Genomic DNA, 17,798 nt, shown 5'->3' on the forward strand with positions numbered 1-17,798 from the left:
AGGAAATTTCACTTTCTCTGTAATCCAATCAAAGAACTCTTCTTTTCTAGCACCATCTAGCCGATAAATGGGAAAAGGGGCCGTACCGTTCTCATCAACGTGAAGTTCAGAACGATCACAAATATCGACTAAATCCAACCTTGACTTCAAATTATCCTTCGTTTTACCTTGGATGTTAAGGACTGTGTTCATCAGATTATCGAAGAAGTTCTTCTCAATATGCATGACATCTAAATTATGCCGCAATAGATGACTCTCCCAATATGGTAGATCCCAGAAAATACTCTTTTTGTGCCAGTTATGTAGCTCTCCAACCGCATTGACTCGAATGTTTTCATGTCCACCTACATCTGGCGTCCTTTCTGCATCAAAATACCTAAACTGCTTCAACAAATCTTTCCCACTAACTTCCTCAGGTGGACCATCAAACACCTGCTTGTTCTTCGTAAACGAAGTCTTACTCCTGCGGTATGGATGATCAGGTGGTAGAAATCGTCTGTGACAGTCAAACCAACACGTTTTCCTTCCGTTCTTTAGTTGGAAAGCATCTGTGTCATCTTGACAATATGGACATGATAGCTTCCCATGTGTTGTCCATCCAGATAACATACCATATGCTGGAAAGTCACTTATTGTCCACATAAGTACTGCCCGCATCTGAAAGTTTTCTTTGCGCGAAACATCGTATGTCTCAAAACCATGCGCCCATAGTTGTTGCAACTCATATATTAGTGGTTGAAGAAACACATCTAGTGATCTTTTAGGATGATCTGGCCCGGGGACTAGAATTGAGAGAAACAAAAACTCTCGTCGCATGCACAAGCTCGGCCGTAAGTTGTACGGTGTCACAATAACTGGCCATAGAGAATACTGCCTTCCATGCTTTCCAAATGGGCTGAAACCATCAGTAGATAATCCAAGATAAACATTTCTTCTCTCTTCCGCAAATTCTGGATATGTTGACTGGAAATGTTTCCAAGCCTTTGCATCTGAAGGATGTCTAATCTCACCATTTGTGGAATGCTCTGCATGCCATCTCATTGCTTTTGCTGTGCGCTCACACTGATACAACCTCTTCAATCTTTCCGTCAAAGGCAAATACCACATTCTTTTGAATGGGATCGGAACTCTTCCCCTCGTCTCCTGATAACGAGGTTTCCCACAAAATTTGCATACATTCCGTGTCTCATCCGCTCTCCAGTAGATCATGCAGTTGTCAATACATACATCTATCACTTCATACGGTAGTTGAAGACCTGCAACAAGTTTCTGAACCTCGTAGTATGAACCCGGTGCAAGGTTATCCTCAGGTAGAATACCTTTGACAAAATCAGTAATCGCATCCATACATTCTTCAGCCAAATTATAGTCTGTCTTAATACCCATTAATCTAGTTGCAGATGATAAGACTGAATGACCATCTCTACAATTTTGATACAAAGGTTGTTTTCCTGCATCCAACATGTCAAAAAATCTCCTAGACTCGGGGTTTGGTTCTTCCCCTCTATAATGATCATGTACCATCTGCTCAGTACCTACACCATAATCTATATCCGTTCTAGATTCTTCTAACCTAATATCAGGCTGAGGTTCACTAACAGGCTGAGGTTCGCTAGTACTACCATATTCATAACCAGTTTCCCCATGAAGGTACCAAACTTTATAATTACGTGAAAACCCTTTCATATACAAATGAGTCCAAACATCAAATTCTTTTATAACCTTATTATTATTGCAAGAAGAGCAGGGACATCTTAACATACCACTTTTTGCATCCGGTTGCTGTTGAACAAGCCTCATGAATTCTCCAATCCCTTGAACGTATTCTTCCGTAAGCAAATTGGTGTTCGGATCCAAATGAGGTTTATCCATCCACGAACGATAATAAACTTCTGAAGACATGATTTTCACGGAATTGTTATGACTAAAGAGAATGAAGAGAGAATGAAGTGTGAATGAGTTGAATGAGGAGGGGTTGTATTTATAGGAAATTGCTTACGGACCTCCGACGACTTTCCGACGAAATTCCGACGGATATAAAGAAGTCCGTCGGAATTCCGTCGGAATTGTCCAATCCCAAACGGCTATACAACGGTCATATGTATTTGTCGGCAACGGTCACATGGTTCGTCGGAATTCCGTCGGAAAATACCGATGGAATTCCGACGACTTTGCTGTTAATCGGAATGTCGTCGGAATTCCGTCGGAATATACCGACGAACTTCCGACGACTACAACAGTTACATTTTTTATCGGAATGTCGTCGAAAAGTCGTCGGAAAATTCCGACGAACCGTATGTCGTCGGAATTCCGTCGGAAATGGCCGACGGAATTCCGACGACTTCATTTTTTTGGATTTGGTCGGAAATTTGTCAGTATTCCGTCGCAAATGTCCGACGACCTTGGTGTCCGTCGGAAGCTCCGTCGGAATTCGGAGTGTTTTCTTGTGGTGATTTTACAATATGTAAATTGTGAATGATGTAGCTGTGATTATATTTGTAGAACTATTAACTGTAGTAACAAAAAATAGAAATGGAAATGTCATAGTAAAGTATTCAAATCTGCATGTTAAATATTTAAGAAGTAATTGCAGAATTTAAATGTTATATATATACAGAGGACAGTATAGAAAGTTAAAAAGAGAACTTTTTTTCTTTCCAATCAGATTCTCTTTAAACCAATTAAATATTTAACCAATGTGTTTTTCTTTGCTTTTTATTTCAATTGTAACATAGAGATTTTAAAATATCCCAAAACCGTTCAATTTAGATCGATGATCCTAAACGTGAGTGTATGAAAAATTAAATAAGAAAATCTTTACTTAATCTATACAAGAATTAATATTAGGAAAAAAATAAATCATTTTGACATCTATACTAATAAAAGAGACCTTTTGAGGCTCCATAGAGCGTCCACATAAGCGAAACAAATTCTCCCAAAATATGACATTTGGCATTATTATTTAAAAAATAGAAAATAAATAATAAGTAAATTTGCAATATAAGGAAAAATATATAATAAGTAAATAAACAATATAGAAAATAGAAACATTGCATTAAACAATAATAAGTAAATATACAATATAAGAAAAATAAATAATATAAGAAATAGAAACATTGCATTAAACAATAATAAGTAAATATACAATATAAGGAAAATAAACAATATAAGAAATAGAAACATTGCATTAAACAATAATAAGTAAATATAAAATATAAGAAAAAATAAATAATAAGCAAATATACAATATAATAAATAGAAATATTACATTAAACATCTATCATAATATTATCATTTGATATAAAAACAAAAAAAAATAGAATAAGTAAATATACAATTGAGAAATGAAAAACTAAATTAAACATCTATAAAATAATAACTAAATACAAAATATAAGAAATCGAAATATTATACTAAACATTATCGTATTAAACATTATCTTATTAATAGAATAAGTAAATATAAAAGATAAGAAAAATAAATAATAAGTAAATATAGTATATAAGAAATAAAAATATTACATTAAATATATATCGTAATATTATCATTGATATAAAAATAAAAAATAAGAAAATATAAACATTAAGTAAATACACAATATAAAAAATGGAAAAACTATACTAATAAAAAGAGACCTTTTGAGGCTCCATAGAGCGTCTACATCAGCTAAAAAAATTCTCCCAAAATATGACATGTGGCATTATTATTTAAAATATAGAAAATAAATAATAAGTAAATTTGTAATATAAGAAAAAATATATAATAAGTAAATAAACAATATAAGAAATAGAAACATTGCATTAAACAATAATAAGTAAATATACAATATAAGGAAAAATAAATAATAAGTAAATATACAATATAATAAATATAAATATTACATTAAACATCTATCATAATATTATCATTTGATATAAAAACCACAAAAATTAGAATAAGTAAATATACAATTGAGAAATGAAAAACTAAATTAAACATCTATAAAATAATAACTAAATACAAAATATAAGAAATCGAAATATTATACTAAACATTATCATATTAAACATTATCTTATTAATAGAATAAGTAAATATAAAAGATAATAAAAATAAATAATAAGTAAATATAGTATATAAGAAATAAAAATATTACATTAAATATATATCTAAAAAATGTAGAGTTAAATAAATAAATGTAAATTTACATTATAAAAATATTACACTAAACATCAATTATAATATTAAAATAAGTAAATATAAAATATACGAAAAATAAATTAGAAGTAAATATACTATATAAGTAATACATGTATTATATTAAACATCTACCGTAATATTAGAATAAGTAAATATACAGTATAAGAAAAAATACAAAATAAGTGAATATACAATATTAGAACTGGAAAAACTAAATTAAACATCTATTTGGAAAATGTATAGTAAAATAAATAATTAGTAAATATAGACTATAAGACATAAAAATATGGATCATCTTTTTTGGAGAGTTAATCCAAAAATGGAGGATCACCAATTTGCGTGGATATTATGGTATATTTGGAAAGGTCGAAACAACAAAGTTTTTAGCAATTTGGATGTTGATCCAAGAGATACGCTTAAACTACCGGAATTAGAATCAACACTTTGGGCGGAGGCACATGTAACAAATAATCAGAGGGTTGCAAATCAAGTACATGAAAGAATTGTACCAACAATACCAGGAAATGGTGTTTCATAGATTTCTTATGGAAAGATAAGGAACAATTCTCAAGACAAGACTGGTACATCACTTTAGCGGGTTTTGATGGATTGCTAGGGGCACGGAATGTCCGGGCAAGTCTTTCACTTCTTTATTCGGAGGTAGAAGCGCTAATATGGGTAATGAAATGCATGAGGAATTTACGGTAATTTCAGGTCACATTTGCGACAGATTGTTCTCAATTGATAAAGATGGTTTCAGAACCAGAAGAATGGCCAGCGTTTGACAATTATCAGGAAGACATTAAACTACTGAAAAGAAGCTTTCTAAACTCAGAGATCGTTCATGTACCTCAGACAGAAAATCAAAAGGCGGATAGCTTAGCACGCAGTGCTAGGAAACAACCGTCTTTCGTCGTTCACATGGACAGAGTTACCGGTTTGATTTACAGAGTCAGCATGAGTTTGTAGATGACTGATGTAAAAAAAAAGACATAAAAATATTAGTATAAAAATAAATAATAAGAAATATTATTATGATATTTAATTTTTATTCTAATATTATAATAGATTTATAATTTAATATTATGTAATATTTTAATATTTTTGTTAGTAATATTAATCATATAGAAATGTTATATACTATAATAAGTAAATATAAAATATAAGAAAAAATAAATATAAGTAAATATAGTATATAAGAAATAAAATATTATATTAAATATATATCGTAATATTATGATATAAAAGCAAGAAATTTATAATAAATAACTATACAAAATAAGAGAAGATAAACAGTAAGTAAATATACAATATAAAAAATAGAAAAATTAAATTAAACATTTATCTGAATTAAACATTTATTAAAGAGTTAAAATACATCTATGCTATAAGGTTAAATAAACTAGACTTAGGGTTTAGAGTTATGGGGTGGAGTTTTGTGGATATGATTTCAAAGTTTGAAAAATAAAAAAGAAATATTAAAATTTTCAAAATAAAATGGGTTATTTTGGTCATTTCCTTATTGATGACTATTTTGTGACAAAAACTTAAAAACGACTATTTGAAAGAGTTGCCCTACAAATTAAGAAAAAATTAAATAATAAGTAAATATATAATATAAAAAATGAAAAACTATATGAAACATCTATATGAAAAATGTATAGTTTTCTGTTTTTTTCTAAGGAAATTACTATTCACACAAACATACAATTTAGAATTTTATTGTTGTTCAGAATACAACGTCCAAATGAATAACTATATAGTTAACATTTAAAAATCAAAATAGCCCCGCGTGTAGCGCGGGTTAACTCCTAGTTGAATATGAAATCGACCATTTGAAACTTTCACAATATATCAATGTCATAACTCTTTAATATAGAAACAATTATTGTAAACAAGAAAAATATATTTTACCACATATAAACCTTCCTCATCTAAAACTTTCTTAAAGACAAAAAACATTATATACACATCTCTCGCAAATGCAAACTTAAAACACAAACCACAAAATCATATAAAAAATAGTAACTTAAATCGTAAGAAAAGTATATCACCCTAGTAAAATATATAAACAAAATTTAAGATAGAATATTACAAACATATATCCTATTCATGTTTTCAAAAATATTTTTAATTCATTGCTTTAAAAACTGAATCAGTTTTAGTTACATTTTTCAAAAACAAAAGGTAAATCCATATTTGTTTGCTAATTTCAACCTCAAAAGTCACACACATATATTTGCATGTAAAATAATTATTCAAACCGGCTTAACCCAGCTTACTAAACCAGAAGTATTGTTAATCTATTATATATGATTAATACAAGGACATATCCTTCAGAACTGATCCCCATTTAGACGTCACTCATTCCCGCCACTGCTTCACGGTCTCGATCAATAACAACATTGTACACTTGTCCAGCTGCAGCTTTTGAGACGGGTCATAGAATGAGCATAGGTTGTTTGCTTCGTAGTAGCTCTTTTAACACTCATATATTGTGTTTGTTGTATTCCATTTTATCTCAAATTAATTTTTACACATTCTTGTTTCCCTATTTAGTTGCACGAATCGGCCACCATTGTTGTCAAAACCATATCCAGACAAGATTTTCAGTTTTTATTACCCAAGAAAGTGCAACCCTCACGAAAGTCTTTATATGTCCCAGATTTAATATTTCAAACGTAATATAAGACACAAGAAGGTATATAGCAAAAGCATCCAAATTTGTAAAATAATCCTCGACAGGGATATAGCAAAAGCATTCAAATTTGTAAGAACCTAAACGAGCAAATCAGTCACTTGGGAGAAAATATTCCCAAAAATAAAATAAAGATGATTTAGTAGTACTGTACAATCACACGTACCTTCCCTTTCTGCTAGGTAGTCCTGCAGACAACGATGTGCCCGCATCATCATTCAACCACGGCCACCTCCTGATCGACCTTCCAGTAGTTAGTGTCGTTGTACTCCTGCTGCATATTCTCATCAGAGCTCTCCTTTCCCGGAGAAGCTGTGGTGCTGCTCCTCTTCATTGGCCCTGCTTCTCCCACTATCCCTTCCTTGAGAGCTTGATCCATTGCCCTCTCGGTTCCTTCTGGCTCCACGCCCACAAACTCAATGTCTTTTTCAAACAATGAAGGCACAGGCGGTGATCTCGGGCTAATCTCACCTTCTGAGGATGAAGAACCGTTTGAGACTCTCACATCAGGCATCTTGACGTCATCTTCAGGAAACGGATCTTTGACCTGTGCAGTGGGAGAAGAAGCATCTCCACGTTCAACCCTTTCGGGTGACGATTCATCCGAAACCACATCTTCATCGATCTCGATACCTCCAGGTATGCTGTGTACAGAGACTGCTTCTGAGGTTGAAGCTGTGGCCACAAAAGGGTTCTTGCTTTCCGTAATCAAACAGTCTTCTTCTTCATCTCCATTACCGGAAGTTTCATCCAAGCTTACATCTTCCATTGCTTCCTCCGAAGGAATCCCCCCTGCTCTTGTGTTCTCACCCAACTCATCTCCTTGGAAAGTGAACCAGTTCGAGTTTGCGAATAAATTGCTGCACCAAGAACAAATAATCATTCCATTGGTTTTAGAAGCAACAAAACCATTCAATGTTGGTTTGAATAAATCAGATGTGGAAGCTTACTTGGCCTGTTCATCACCAAGCCTTAGAGATGATACAACAACTTCAGCAGACTCGTCATCAAAGTAGACATCCTACCAAATATGTCACAGTCAGGACTATGTCATAAGACACCAAATATATTTACAACGAGTACCTCTTCGTCTCTGTCATTGGAACCATGCTCCTGGAACCAGAAAGATGGGATTTAGATCCAGCCAAAATGTTTTAAGAAATACTAATCAATTTTTTTAACAATTACCTCCTCAGCACCATTATTCTCTTGCATGTTGTATCTAGTAAACTGGTTCAAGTTATTAGCCAAACCAGCAAGGTCATAATCCCTGTCGTGAACTTCCTCATCGTCACTGTCCCTAGTCCTATCATGTAATGCAGTTGGGCGTCTGCGTGCAGAAGTAGTAAAACGATCGTTATCAAGAGACACTAGCACGAGTATATCGTTACTTTTAAACCCAAAGGTGTTCAGACCAAGTTTCCAATGATATCTCAAAACGCTGTGACAGCAAAAGGTTTGAGAAGAGACATACCCACAAACCCAGCGATAAACATTCTCAACCGTGTTTCGGTCATGTAATGTATTGGCTTCCCACTCGCCCCATTCGTTATGTTCCTAGAAAAGGAAATATATACGAGTTAGAATGTTGCATCTACCCACAGGATGCAAATATTTGTACACAAAATTTGAGGTAAGAATGCCTAAATATTACAATGAAAAACATATAGTTACACATGGATTACTTTATTATGGGACACATTTTGATGGGTTTCTCAGAAAGAATCCAAGTAATTTTCAAACAGAGTGGTCGAATAAATGCAAGCAAATATATGTATTCAGAGAACATATTAGCAAAGATTATTTAACTTCACAAATCATTAACATATATACATATATATATATATATATATAAGACCAATTAGCCCAGTTGTCTAACATTGTTGTTGAAAAGCGAACCTCAAGTAAAGTCTTTATCGGGTTACTGTTAGTTGACAGCTGAACAAGCTTGTTTGAAATTCTTGAGATATGACCGATATTTCCTACCCGTGGAGCCTGCTTTCCAGCAGCAGGTATCGTTGGCTGCATGAAAGCAAAACTGATTAAACCTGTAACTGAGGATACTGTCAGAAAAGTGGATATAGCTGCCGACCATTTCGGTATCCGATAAAGAGTAACAATAAAGAACACCACGACAGAATTTGTTCAACGTCTTGTCATACGGAACTAGGAAAAAATTATTTATATACTCTCCCACCATATTTTCTGACTAGATATCAGAGAGCATGCACATCAATAAGCAGGAGTCAGAGATTCGTACCTGGTTATCACCAGAAAGGATTGGCTGTTTCTCTATTTTAAGAATTTTTCCAATCAAGTCACACTCACGGAGAAGATGGTCAATCATCTCCTCGTTTTTGCTCTCCAAACACGATACTATTATACTCTCTACCTGGTGGTGCAGTGCATTATTATATGGGTACCTGCATAGGTAAAAAGAACAATTAAAAGTAGGATTTAGCCAAGCGAAGTTAAGACATGTCGAGTACCAAACAAAGCAAGAGTTTTTCTCAATCCAGGAAGAAGTCTTTACTCGAAGAACAAATCAAGGACTCGTCTAATAGCTCCTGAGGTAGCTAGTACTTTTCCTGTAGCTTCACTTCGGGTTTTCAGTAAGACAGCAATGAACTCCACAATCTAAGAAAAGCCATCAGCAAAACCAAGGAAATCAATAAATTAATAATAGATCAGAGAACATACGGAATAACATGTGTAATTTCCAGGACCGGATCCCGTGTCTATCTTACAATCAGATCGTCTTGTTGACAATGAAAAATATTTACGAATGAAACCTAACCTTCAAACGATGACTGCCAAGAGGAGGCCTCAACTGCCCATAGGTTGTAGGTAACACCTTTTCATCAGATGTCACGTTCAAAAGTGCGACAAAGTCACCTACACCCGAGACAAAAACGCTTAAAGGAATCTTCATATAAGGGGTTCACATAAGAAGTTCTAGCATATAAAAAGTCCAGGATTCAAATTCTAAAATATATGTTCAACAAGAATCAGAGCTTCAATCTATCAGGGTAGAAAGAACAAAGCATATACCCAGACACTACTAATAAGGTGGAATGGCATCAAACGAACAACCAAATAATAAAACTAGAAGATTTTCATTGTCTTGCAAACACGTACTGTCACGTCGAACAGCATAAGAAGTTACCAGATGTTAAGATGAACCAAGAAGATAGAATTGGATACTAGCAATCACTAAAAAAGTTATGATGAGAAAACAACCAGCAGGAAAAACAAGAATAGAGCCCAATGAATCATCTGTGTGACACTAACCAAGTCTAGGCAGCATGGTGGCAATCGTCTCCGGATTCACAGAAATTGGAGACTCAAAGATTTGTTGGCCCCTGAATGAATACATAAAGGGAGAAGAAACCAAAGATCTTCTTGGGCTTAACAGCGAAATGCACACAGAGAGTGTGTGGACAAGGCTAGATTTGGACGGAGGATCTCCGAAAGCATGACCAAATATCCTTGCAACAAAACTGCAGACAAAACGATCACTGAGTTATCTTGAATACTAAGTATTTTCTGCAAATTTAAGAGGATAAAACATCTTGCAAACCTTGAGCTAGAGAGTTTCGTAGCTAAAGGTGATGGTGCATTTTGAGCAATAGTGCAGAGTGTTTCAGCAGCGTTTCCATGGACTTCGAGAGAATTCTGATAAAAACAGAAAAAACAAAGATATAACATGTCCGAAACTTCACATCAGCACAGGAGAATCTCACCAACTATCCTCTATCTATCTTATAAAGCTGTAAAAGGTGATTTTCTAGTAGCTCCAAGCAGGCAGCCTAGCCATATAGAGAACCAACAGATCTTACGATTTATTATAATATTAAAGAGAGGCAAGCAAGCCGAAGTAGCTTATAGTGCCCATGCTTCCTTTATTCCAATCGTTTACAGCAAAATGAAGGGGATAGAGATAATTATTAAAAAAATATACTTACTGATGGGCTAAGCTTATCAACGATCATTTCAAGCAGATTGCTATCAGCTAACCATTGCATCACATCCACGTGGTTGGGATACACATGATCATCCGCACTAACCAACCGAATTAGAACCTAGAGAATTCACATGAACTAATTAACTTAAGATTCAGAATGATTACCCCATCAAATATAAGGATAAAAAGAGAGGGGAGGGTTACCTCCATAATGGACGTAATCCCGATCAAATCAACCAATTGCTGGAAAACATTCTGATGGGCCTGTAGATGGTACTGTAAAACATTAGTTACTAGTTTTATATGGACAGTAAATCAGATAATTCACATTTCACAAAGTAACAAGTTCCAAAGAAAAGGTGCGTCTCAATCATATATTGAGCTATTTAAGGATTGTTTAGATCAGAAAAATAAATAAAGGACAACAGAAAATTACAAGGGAATATCCTGCTTAATATGCATTCTACCAGTGTCTTATTTTCAACCAGAAATTAGCATGCTTTCCGCGTTACTCGCAAGAATTTCATAAAACATCCAAATAAAACTCACTTTTACATAATTCATCAGCGGGACAGTCTTCCTCAACATGAGGCATATGACAACCTACACCCAAACGAGATAATACGCACAGTTCGTAAGTGTGGATGCATATAATAGAAACTAATAAGAATTGAAATTCTCAAAATAACTACTGAAGAAAGTGTACATCGAAAACCTTACCTTGCTGAAATACCCAGCTAGCATTACGCTGTGGGAACGGTTTGGTTCCAAAAAAGAGAACAGCAGGTCCATTAGCTGCATCAGTAAAGTGAAACAATTAAATGGGACCAGAGAAAAAGGAACACCAAACTCAAATTTACAAGAGAGAACAACAAGTTTTTGCATCCAATCCATCATAACAAAGAAAGAAGAAAAGTAGTACAATACCTCCTCCTCCTCGACTAAAGTCTTCAGAATTACATCAATCTCACAAGTCAAGACTTCAGAGGAAATGAAAGGAAACCTAATAGAGATACATGGTTTAAGGATAACGTTCAAAATAGTTCACAGAAATACTCTAAAATGACGTCAACAGAAAAAATAAAGGGAAGCAATATCTCAGAGAAACAAAAACAAAAATGCACATACTTGAAAGCACGCTTGCTATCAGCATCCTCTGGAGATTCTTCAACAATAAAACGTAATAAACGTTCCACTTGAGCTCTTTCTCTCAAACTGCAAATGAGCAAATAAAAAAAAAGCATAAGAAGGCCAACACTTGCTACTACTATTAGAAACTAAGACTTGCATTGAAAACCAGACTAGTCCTGCTGCAAAGGAAAACATAATGAAGTGATTCTATCAATGTGAGAAGAGTAGAAAGGAAGAAATTACAAATTAATGAGACGGCTGTTCAAAGCTCTGCATTCTTGGATAATGTCTTCCTCATCCAGGAGTTCTTCCAGAGTGAAGTCTTCTTTGTCTAATATGGACTCGACCTGTTTTGTTAATCCCAAGCAAAAGATGGATGGATGGATAAGAAGAGTGTGTTGCCTCTCCTCTTAGCAAGAGATTGAAAACATGACTACAATTGGAGATCAATCTATATATCATTTACACGCAAGCACGCACGCACCCCACAAAGAAGAAACTTTCAATTAGCGAATTAAAAGCTAAATGATATCAATTCAAGAGAAATCTCAAACATTTTAACAAGAAAGAGACAGTTGATTCATAACCCAACCCCCCAAGGCGCAAAGAAACCTGATTCATGTGTAGAAAAAAGTTGTACTAACCGGGGACGCTGCAGAGAGAGCAGTCAACTTCCAGAACATGGTGGTGGAAGAAGAATAGAGGCTGAAGACGAGCTACTCGGATCTCTCTACTCAGACCCAAACTCAAATCACTAAATCGTCGCCACAAGAAGAAGAAAAAACCCTAATTTCCCAAGGAGAGGCACAAATCAACTTTAGAAAGGATCCAAAATAAAAACTAATAATCTCGGGAGATGGACATTATTATAGTCAATAAAATAATATATATTACTTATGCTACTTGTTTGCGACTAGTTTGCACGCTTCTGTCTCGGAGAGTTTGGAAACTTGATAACCGGTTTCGAAACTTAATTATATTTCTGCTTTGAAGGCTACCGATGAATAATCCTATATCACAACATCTAGCTGTCTACAATCGCATGTCGCAGACTCGTCCAACATGTGGCAAAGAAAGCACACCCATAAAACGTGTTGGACGATTTCACCTATGTCATTTAAATGGTTACATGACGTGTATATATATATATATATCTTTTTTTATAGTTCATCTAATTTATCAAATGTAGATTTTTTATGAAAATTATATTTTAAAGATCTTCGAACAACGCTCGAAGACAAACCAAGACCATTATATATGATATATCTACTCTGGGGCATTCCTTCTACAACTCTGCTTCTGACTACTTGCCTTTCCCTCCCTCAGAAATTAGCTCCATATCAATTAATTTGACTCACGCTTCTTTTGCTTTTTAGAATCCTTTTCTGGGCAAGTTAGGACTAAGACCTTTTTTCTATGATTTCTCATTCTCAACGAAAACAATAAGACCAAGAATGAAAAGAAGAAGGTCTAACCTATTTTTCTTCGTTCGGGTCAAACATTCTTCTCACACGATATGAAGACAAACTTTATCTTATAAATCTGACAGATCTACGTGATCATCAACAACCAGATTAAACTTTCTATCCACTGTAGCACTCTACGAGTTATCTATTTACTCATGCCACAACATCCTACTCATAGGCAGGAAAACATCATGCTCATGAAAGCATATCGACAAATCTATCATCTGATATGGCTACGTGTCTTCTAGATCAGATAATTCTACGGATATGCGCCCATAAGACCATGTGCTACTAAGGCCCTAAGCCATAAGATGGATCTCATAGATCATTTCAATGAGAATTTGGGATCACAAATCAAACAAGATCGGCTACGTGACAAAACGACTTGAGAGTTTATAGTCTCTCATATGCCTAGAAAAGGGGTATCTCCTACCATGTTTTCTTAAGGTAATCCGGGAAACCTCTAAGAAGAAACGTCTTGCTCACACCACCCATCAACCAGCTGCTATGGTATTATTTCAATAGACCGTAGTGTACATGTTATCTCCCGACTTTACTGATGAAAACAAAAGATAGGGAAATTTGGGGATAATTAATCCATGAAGTCATTTCTCCTTGTCTTCTTCTCTTGCTTAAACGATTTCTAACCTCCGGATCGCGTTTTCCTCCTGGCTCAGAGTAAAATGGAACTTATATTAAAGACAGATCTTTTCATATTTTAGGATAATGAAAAATCTAACCTAGATTTTGACTACAATGACCTATAAAAGGGACTCCTAAACCTTAGAAGATATGGATCAAGTATTGTACACATCGACTATAGAAGCAGACAGCTAAAACTAGGGTTTTCAGACCAATATGTTATATTTATGCTCTATTGATCAAACTTTTTTTTGTCACAAATGCTCTATTGATCAATAAAACATTAATTTTAATATATTTTCCTTCTTTGACCGACAACTTTCTATTTTCTAGTATCAGGAATAGCTATGCTTTATTTTTTATCCTAACAATACCAGAAGAAATGTGGTTTCTAGACAAAATTGATTTGTGTACATGGTTGTAAATCATTCTATATCCCTTCAACGGATTCCCTTGGAACTTAATCTTCAATGACCATTGTTGATACAAAACTATACAAATATTTAATTGGTAAGATGATATAGTTTACCAACTTGACAAAATTTTGATTTTGTTATTATATTAACCGAGGGATACACTGAGCCGGCAAAAGTACAATACCTTTCGAGAACCAAACAGCCGACAAGTAACATACTACCTCTAGAGCCAAAGATGGAAACTAAATAACAAATGCCTTAACATGAGACAATGATGAAAGAAAGTTATTGAGACTTCTTAGGCTATATAAACTACCATGAAAGACGCAAACCAAATCGATAGAGGAGACCGAAAGAAGCGAGAAAGCGTTGAAGGTCCAAATTATTAGGGCTGAGAGAAGATCTCTGATACACTAAAAATGAATCCTTGCTACTGTCAAGTCAACAGTGGTAATTGTAATATTTGAGATTCAATCCAGAGGACCAGTTTACTCTTTACTCTTATGAGTTCAATATTAAGCTGGGAAACAAGCGGGGTTTTAAAATCAATGGTGACGCAAGTAACTAAAATACCTAGAGATTCAAATTCGATTTAAATGAAAGCCGGCTTAGGGTTGTTCATCGGGTGTCAATGCGGAACCAAACAACTATTCAAGTGCAATGAGGTGCAGTCTAGAACTCGGATCACTCGGCTAGAACAATCCACTATCGTGCACTTGTTCCCTTTGCTGATCGGTCTTGAGTCCTAAGCTCCCACTTGGAACAAGACGCGATAGCAAGCCTTAGAGATCAGGTCCGATTAGTTCACTTAATACCCTAATATCTACTCTCGCTGATTAGGGATATGAAGCTCATTCAATATATGTCAATTTATCTCCTAAGCGGTTAGCTAGGTGATTAAACTAGAGATCGAACATTAAGTGATCAATTCAATGCAAGCAGTAAGAACAATATGAATGAAGAACAGTTAAAATCACTTATTTGCGTTTAGCTCATGCGATTGACACCCTACAACCCTAAGCAAGCTTAGCTGACTACTCAATCATAATGCAAGATGACACATACATGATTTCTGAATAATACTTCATATAAAATAAAGTAGAAAGACAAGGGTTCAGGATGATCTTCTCGTGAAATTGAGAGATGTAGCCTTCTCCCTTACAAGTAGCTAAATCCAAAATAGTTCTTGGTCTCTTGTAAAACTAGCGTCCTCCCCTTAGAAATGATAGCATAGGCTTTTTATATGGAGGCGCCAGTGGTAAAGAGAATGGAGAGAAAATCTAGGGCAAACCCCTGAAATCTTGGAGGTTTCCTTAATAGTCGGGAACAGTCAGTCGCTTGCTCTCTTTGGGAACAACCTTCGGATTGATCTGACTGGCTGTTCTGCGTTAGATATTCCAAAATGACTTCTTCCTTCATGTCACTCTCTTCTTTACTCTTTCACCTGCTCCAAACCTGGAATGATATCAAATAAGAACGAATTAGGACTGAGAATTAACTCAAAGAACACATATAATGGTATTAAAAACACCATATATCAATTCTCCCAGACTTAGATCCTTGTTTGTCCTCGAACAAGGTCAAGCCTCAAGAACATGGAGAAAGGTTTGAAAGAGTGGAAACTCGCTTGACCTCAATAACCATACTCTTACCACACATCTCTGAGCCATACAAGCTGTATACTCAGACCACACACCCTTACCAGAACACCCACGATCGCTGTTCGAAAATCAGCTCCATACTCCGTATCTCATACCTGAAAAAGGGTACACTATCGAGACAGAACTCCTTAAATTCAATTAAGAACAGCGTGAGCTTCTCATCACATGCATTATTCAGGGTAGACGGGCTAGGTAAGGAACATACTATTTAATGGTGAAGCTAAGAGTGTTTAGAGGCTACCAAATTTAAGTGGATGCAGGATATCGCGTAAAATAGTAGGAGATGACGGATTCATTGATGTCCACAGCCCTTTCTCGTTTCTACTTCACGGGTGCAGTTGTTCTCTCCTTCAGATCAACCGTTGGACTGTTCTTCAGTTCTTGACTTCCCTTGCCTACTCCTCAAAAATTGGTACCAACTCCTTGCTCAACCTTCCCAGGGGCGTGTGTTTATATATATTATTATTATTTATTTTTTTTACATACAAGGTGATGGGATTGCGAGGGAGAGGCAACAAAATGAATGTGTCGCAGCCACTGGTGGTCTATTCTTTTGTTTCTCACTGGTCACCATTGTTCCTCTGGTTCGAACATGCACTAATAGACTATTCTCTTGTTAGAGCATGGTCTCATCGACTGTTCTCTTCATGCCTCTGGTTAGAACATGCACTCATAGACTGTTCTCTTTTTAGAGCATGGTCTCATCGACTGTTCTCTTCATGCTTGATCTCTCTTCTCTGAGTGTATGGCATTAACGAGTAAGAGGCTGCGTCGATCATTTCCTCTCCGACCCTTTTGCACATATCTGCACATATTGCACTAAAAAACAGATTGCATGAGGGTAAAAATAAAGGCTTAGGCGCAAGGTGGGAACTAGCTAAAGATGAGCTAGCCACTCAGGATCAGCAAGATTGGTAAAAGGAGTAAGAAGTCCTGAGTGTAAGTCTCGTTTCCCTGATCTAGTGACCATAACAAGAAGAATTTCAGTCAAGATTAGGTTCAGGTTAGGTGGAGTTGAGTCTACCTAGTGTAACTTGATCGGTTGAGAGCTTCTGGAGAATCAAATGAGATAAGTCAGGGGTGTTCCAGGTCCAAGTGTGGGTCTTTCATCACTGCTAAGGTCACTGGATAAGAAAGTTAGAGCACGAGGTGGTTAAAAGATTATCACAACAGAAGGTCCTAATTCCCACAAAAGTTTTAGCTGACTCGATCCTAAACTGACTCAATAAAACATCCAAATGACATAGGGACTGACTCAGAAATAAAGACATAGAGTATCAGCACACAACAAGTGCTTCCCCCAGACTTAATTTACACCATCCCTGGTGTGAAACCCAATCGACGTCAGCCAAATAACAACACAAAGCATAAAAATAAAGAGTTCAGATGGATAGAACAATAGATAGAGAATAGTCCTTGCGGACTCAGTCGGACTCGCCGCTCTCGGCCGGATCAAACGAACGTCTGTTGCGCGAGCGATGAACCTCCTCAGTTGAAGTGCATGTTCCCATAGGCGCCTTTCCTGGACAGTACGATCGTGGAGTCTGCTCTGCTGGTGACTGTCGCTGGTTACTTCCGCCAATGCAGCCGCCGGTAACGAGATGGAGAATCCGCCGCATAAGACTGTTGTTCTTCCGCTGTG

The 17,798-nt window shown here is 35.6% G+C and overlaps 1 protein-coding gene across 3 annotated transcripts; it reads right to left on the reverse strand.

The window, feature by feature from the left end:
- Positions 1-6,825: 6,825 nt before the first annotated feature.
- On the reverse strand, positions 6,826-12,884 carry LOC106380561 (serine/threonine-protein phosphatase 6 regulatory subunit 3-like). 3 transcript variants are annotated; one of them, XM_022707467.2, is made up of 20 exons: positions 12,866-12,884; positions 12,616-12,757; positions 12,215-12,318; positions 11,969-12,055; positions 11,768-11,843; positions 11,561-11,635; positions 11,390-11,443; positions 11,045-11,116; positions 10,842-10,958; positions 10,457-10,551; positions 10,168-10,376; positions 9,674-9,771; positions 9,410-9,513; positions 9,137-9,299; positions 8,776-8,898; positions 8,351-8,433; positions 8,065-8,206; positions 7,960-7,989; positions 7,827-7,897; positions 6,826-7,736 (listed from the first exon to the last, which is right to left on the reverse strand). In XM_022707467.2, exons 2-20 carry the CDS (start codon positions 12,652-12,654, stop codon positions 7,091-7,093), a joined length of 2,388 nt encoding a protein of 795 aa, XP_022563188.2. In that variant the 5' UTR covers positions 12,655-12,757; positions 12,866-12,884; the 3' UTR covers positions 6,826-7,090. The 3 variants fall into 3 exon arrangements, with proteins under 3 accessions (XP_022563188.2, XP_022563189.2, XP_048607188.1); XM_022707468.2 differs by lacking the exon at positions 12,866-12,884 and having other exon boundaries at positions 11,045-11,104; positions 12,616-12,834; XM_048751231.1 differs by lacking the exon at positions 12,866-12,884 and having other exon boundaries at positions 12,616-12,834.
- Positions 12,885-17,798: the final 4,914 nt, after the last annotated feature.

This window comes from Brassica napus, chromosome C3 (genome assembly GCF_020379485.1).
Source record: "Brassica napus cultivar Da-Ae chromosome C3, Da-Ae, whole genome shotgun sequence".
Classification (NCBI taxonomy): Eukaryota; Viridiplantae; Streptophyta; class Magnoliopsida; order Brassicales; family Brassicaceae; genus Brassica; species Brassica napus.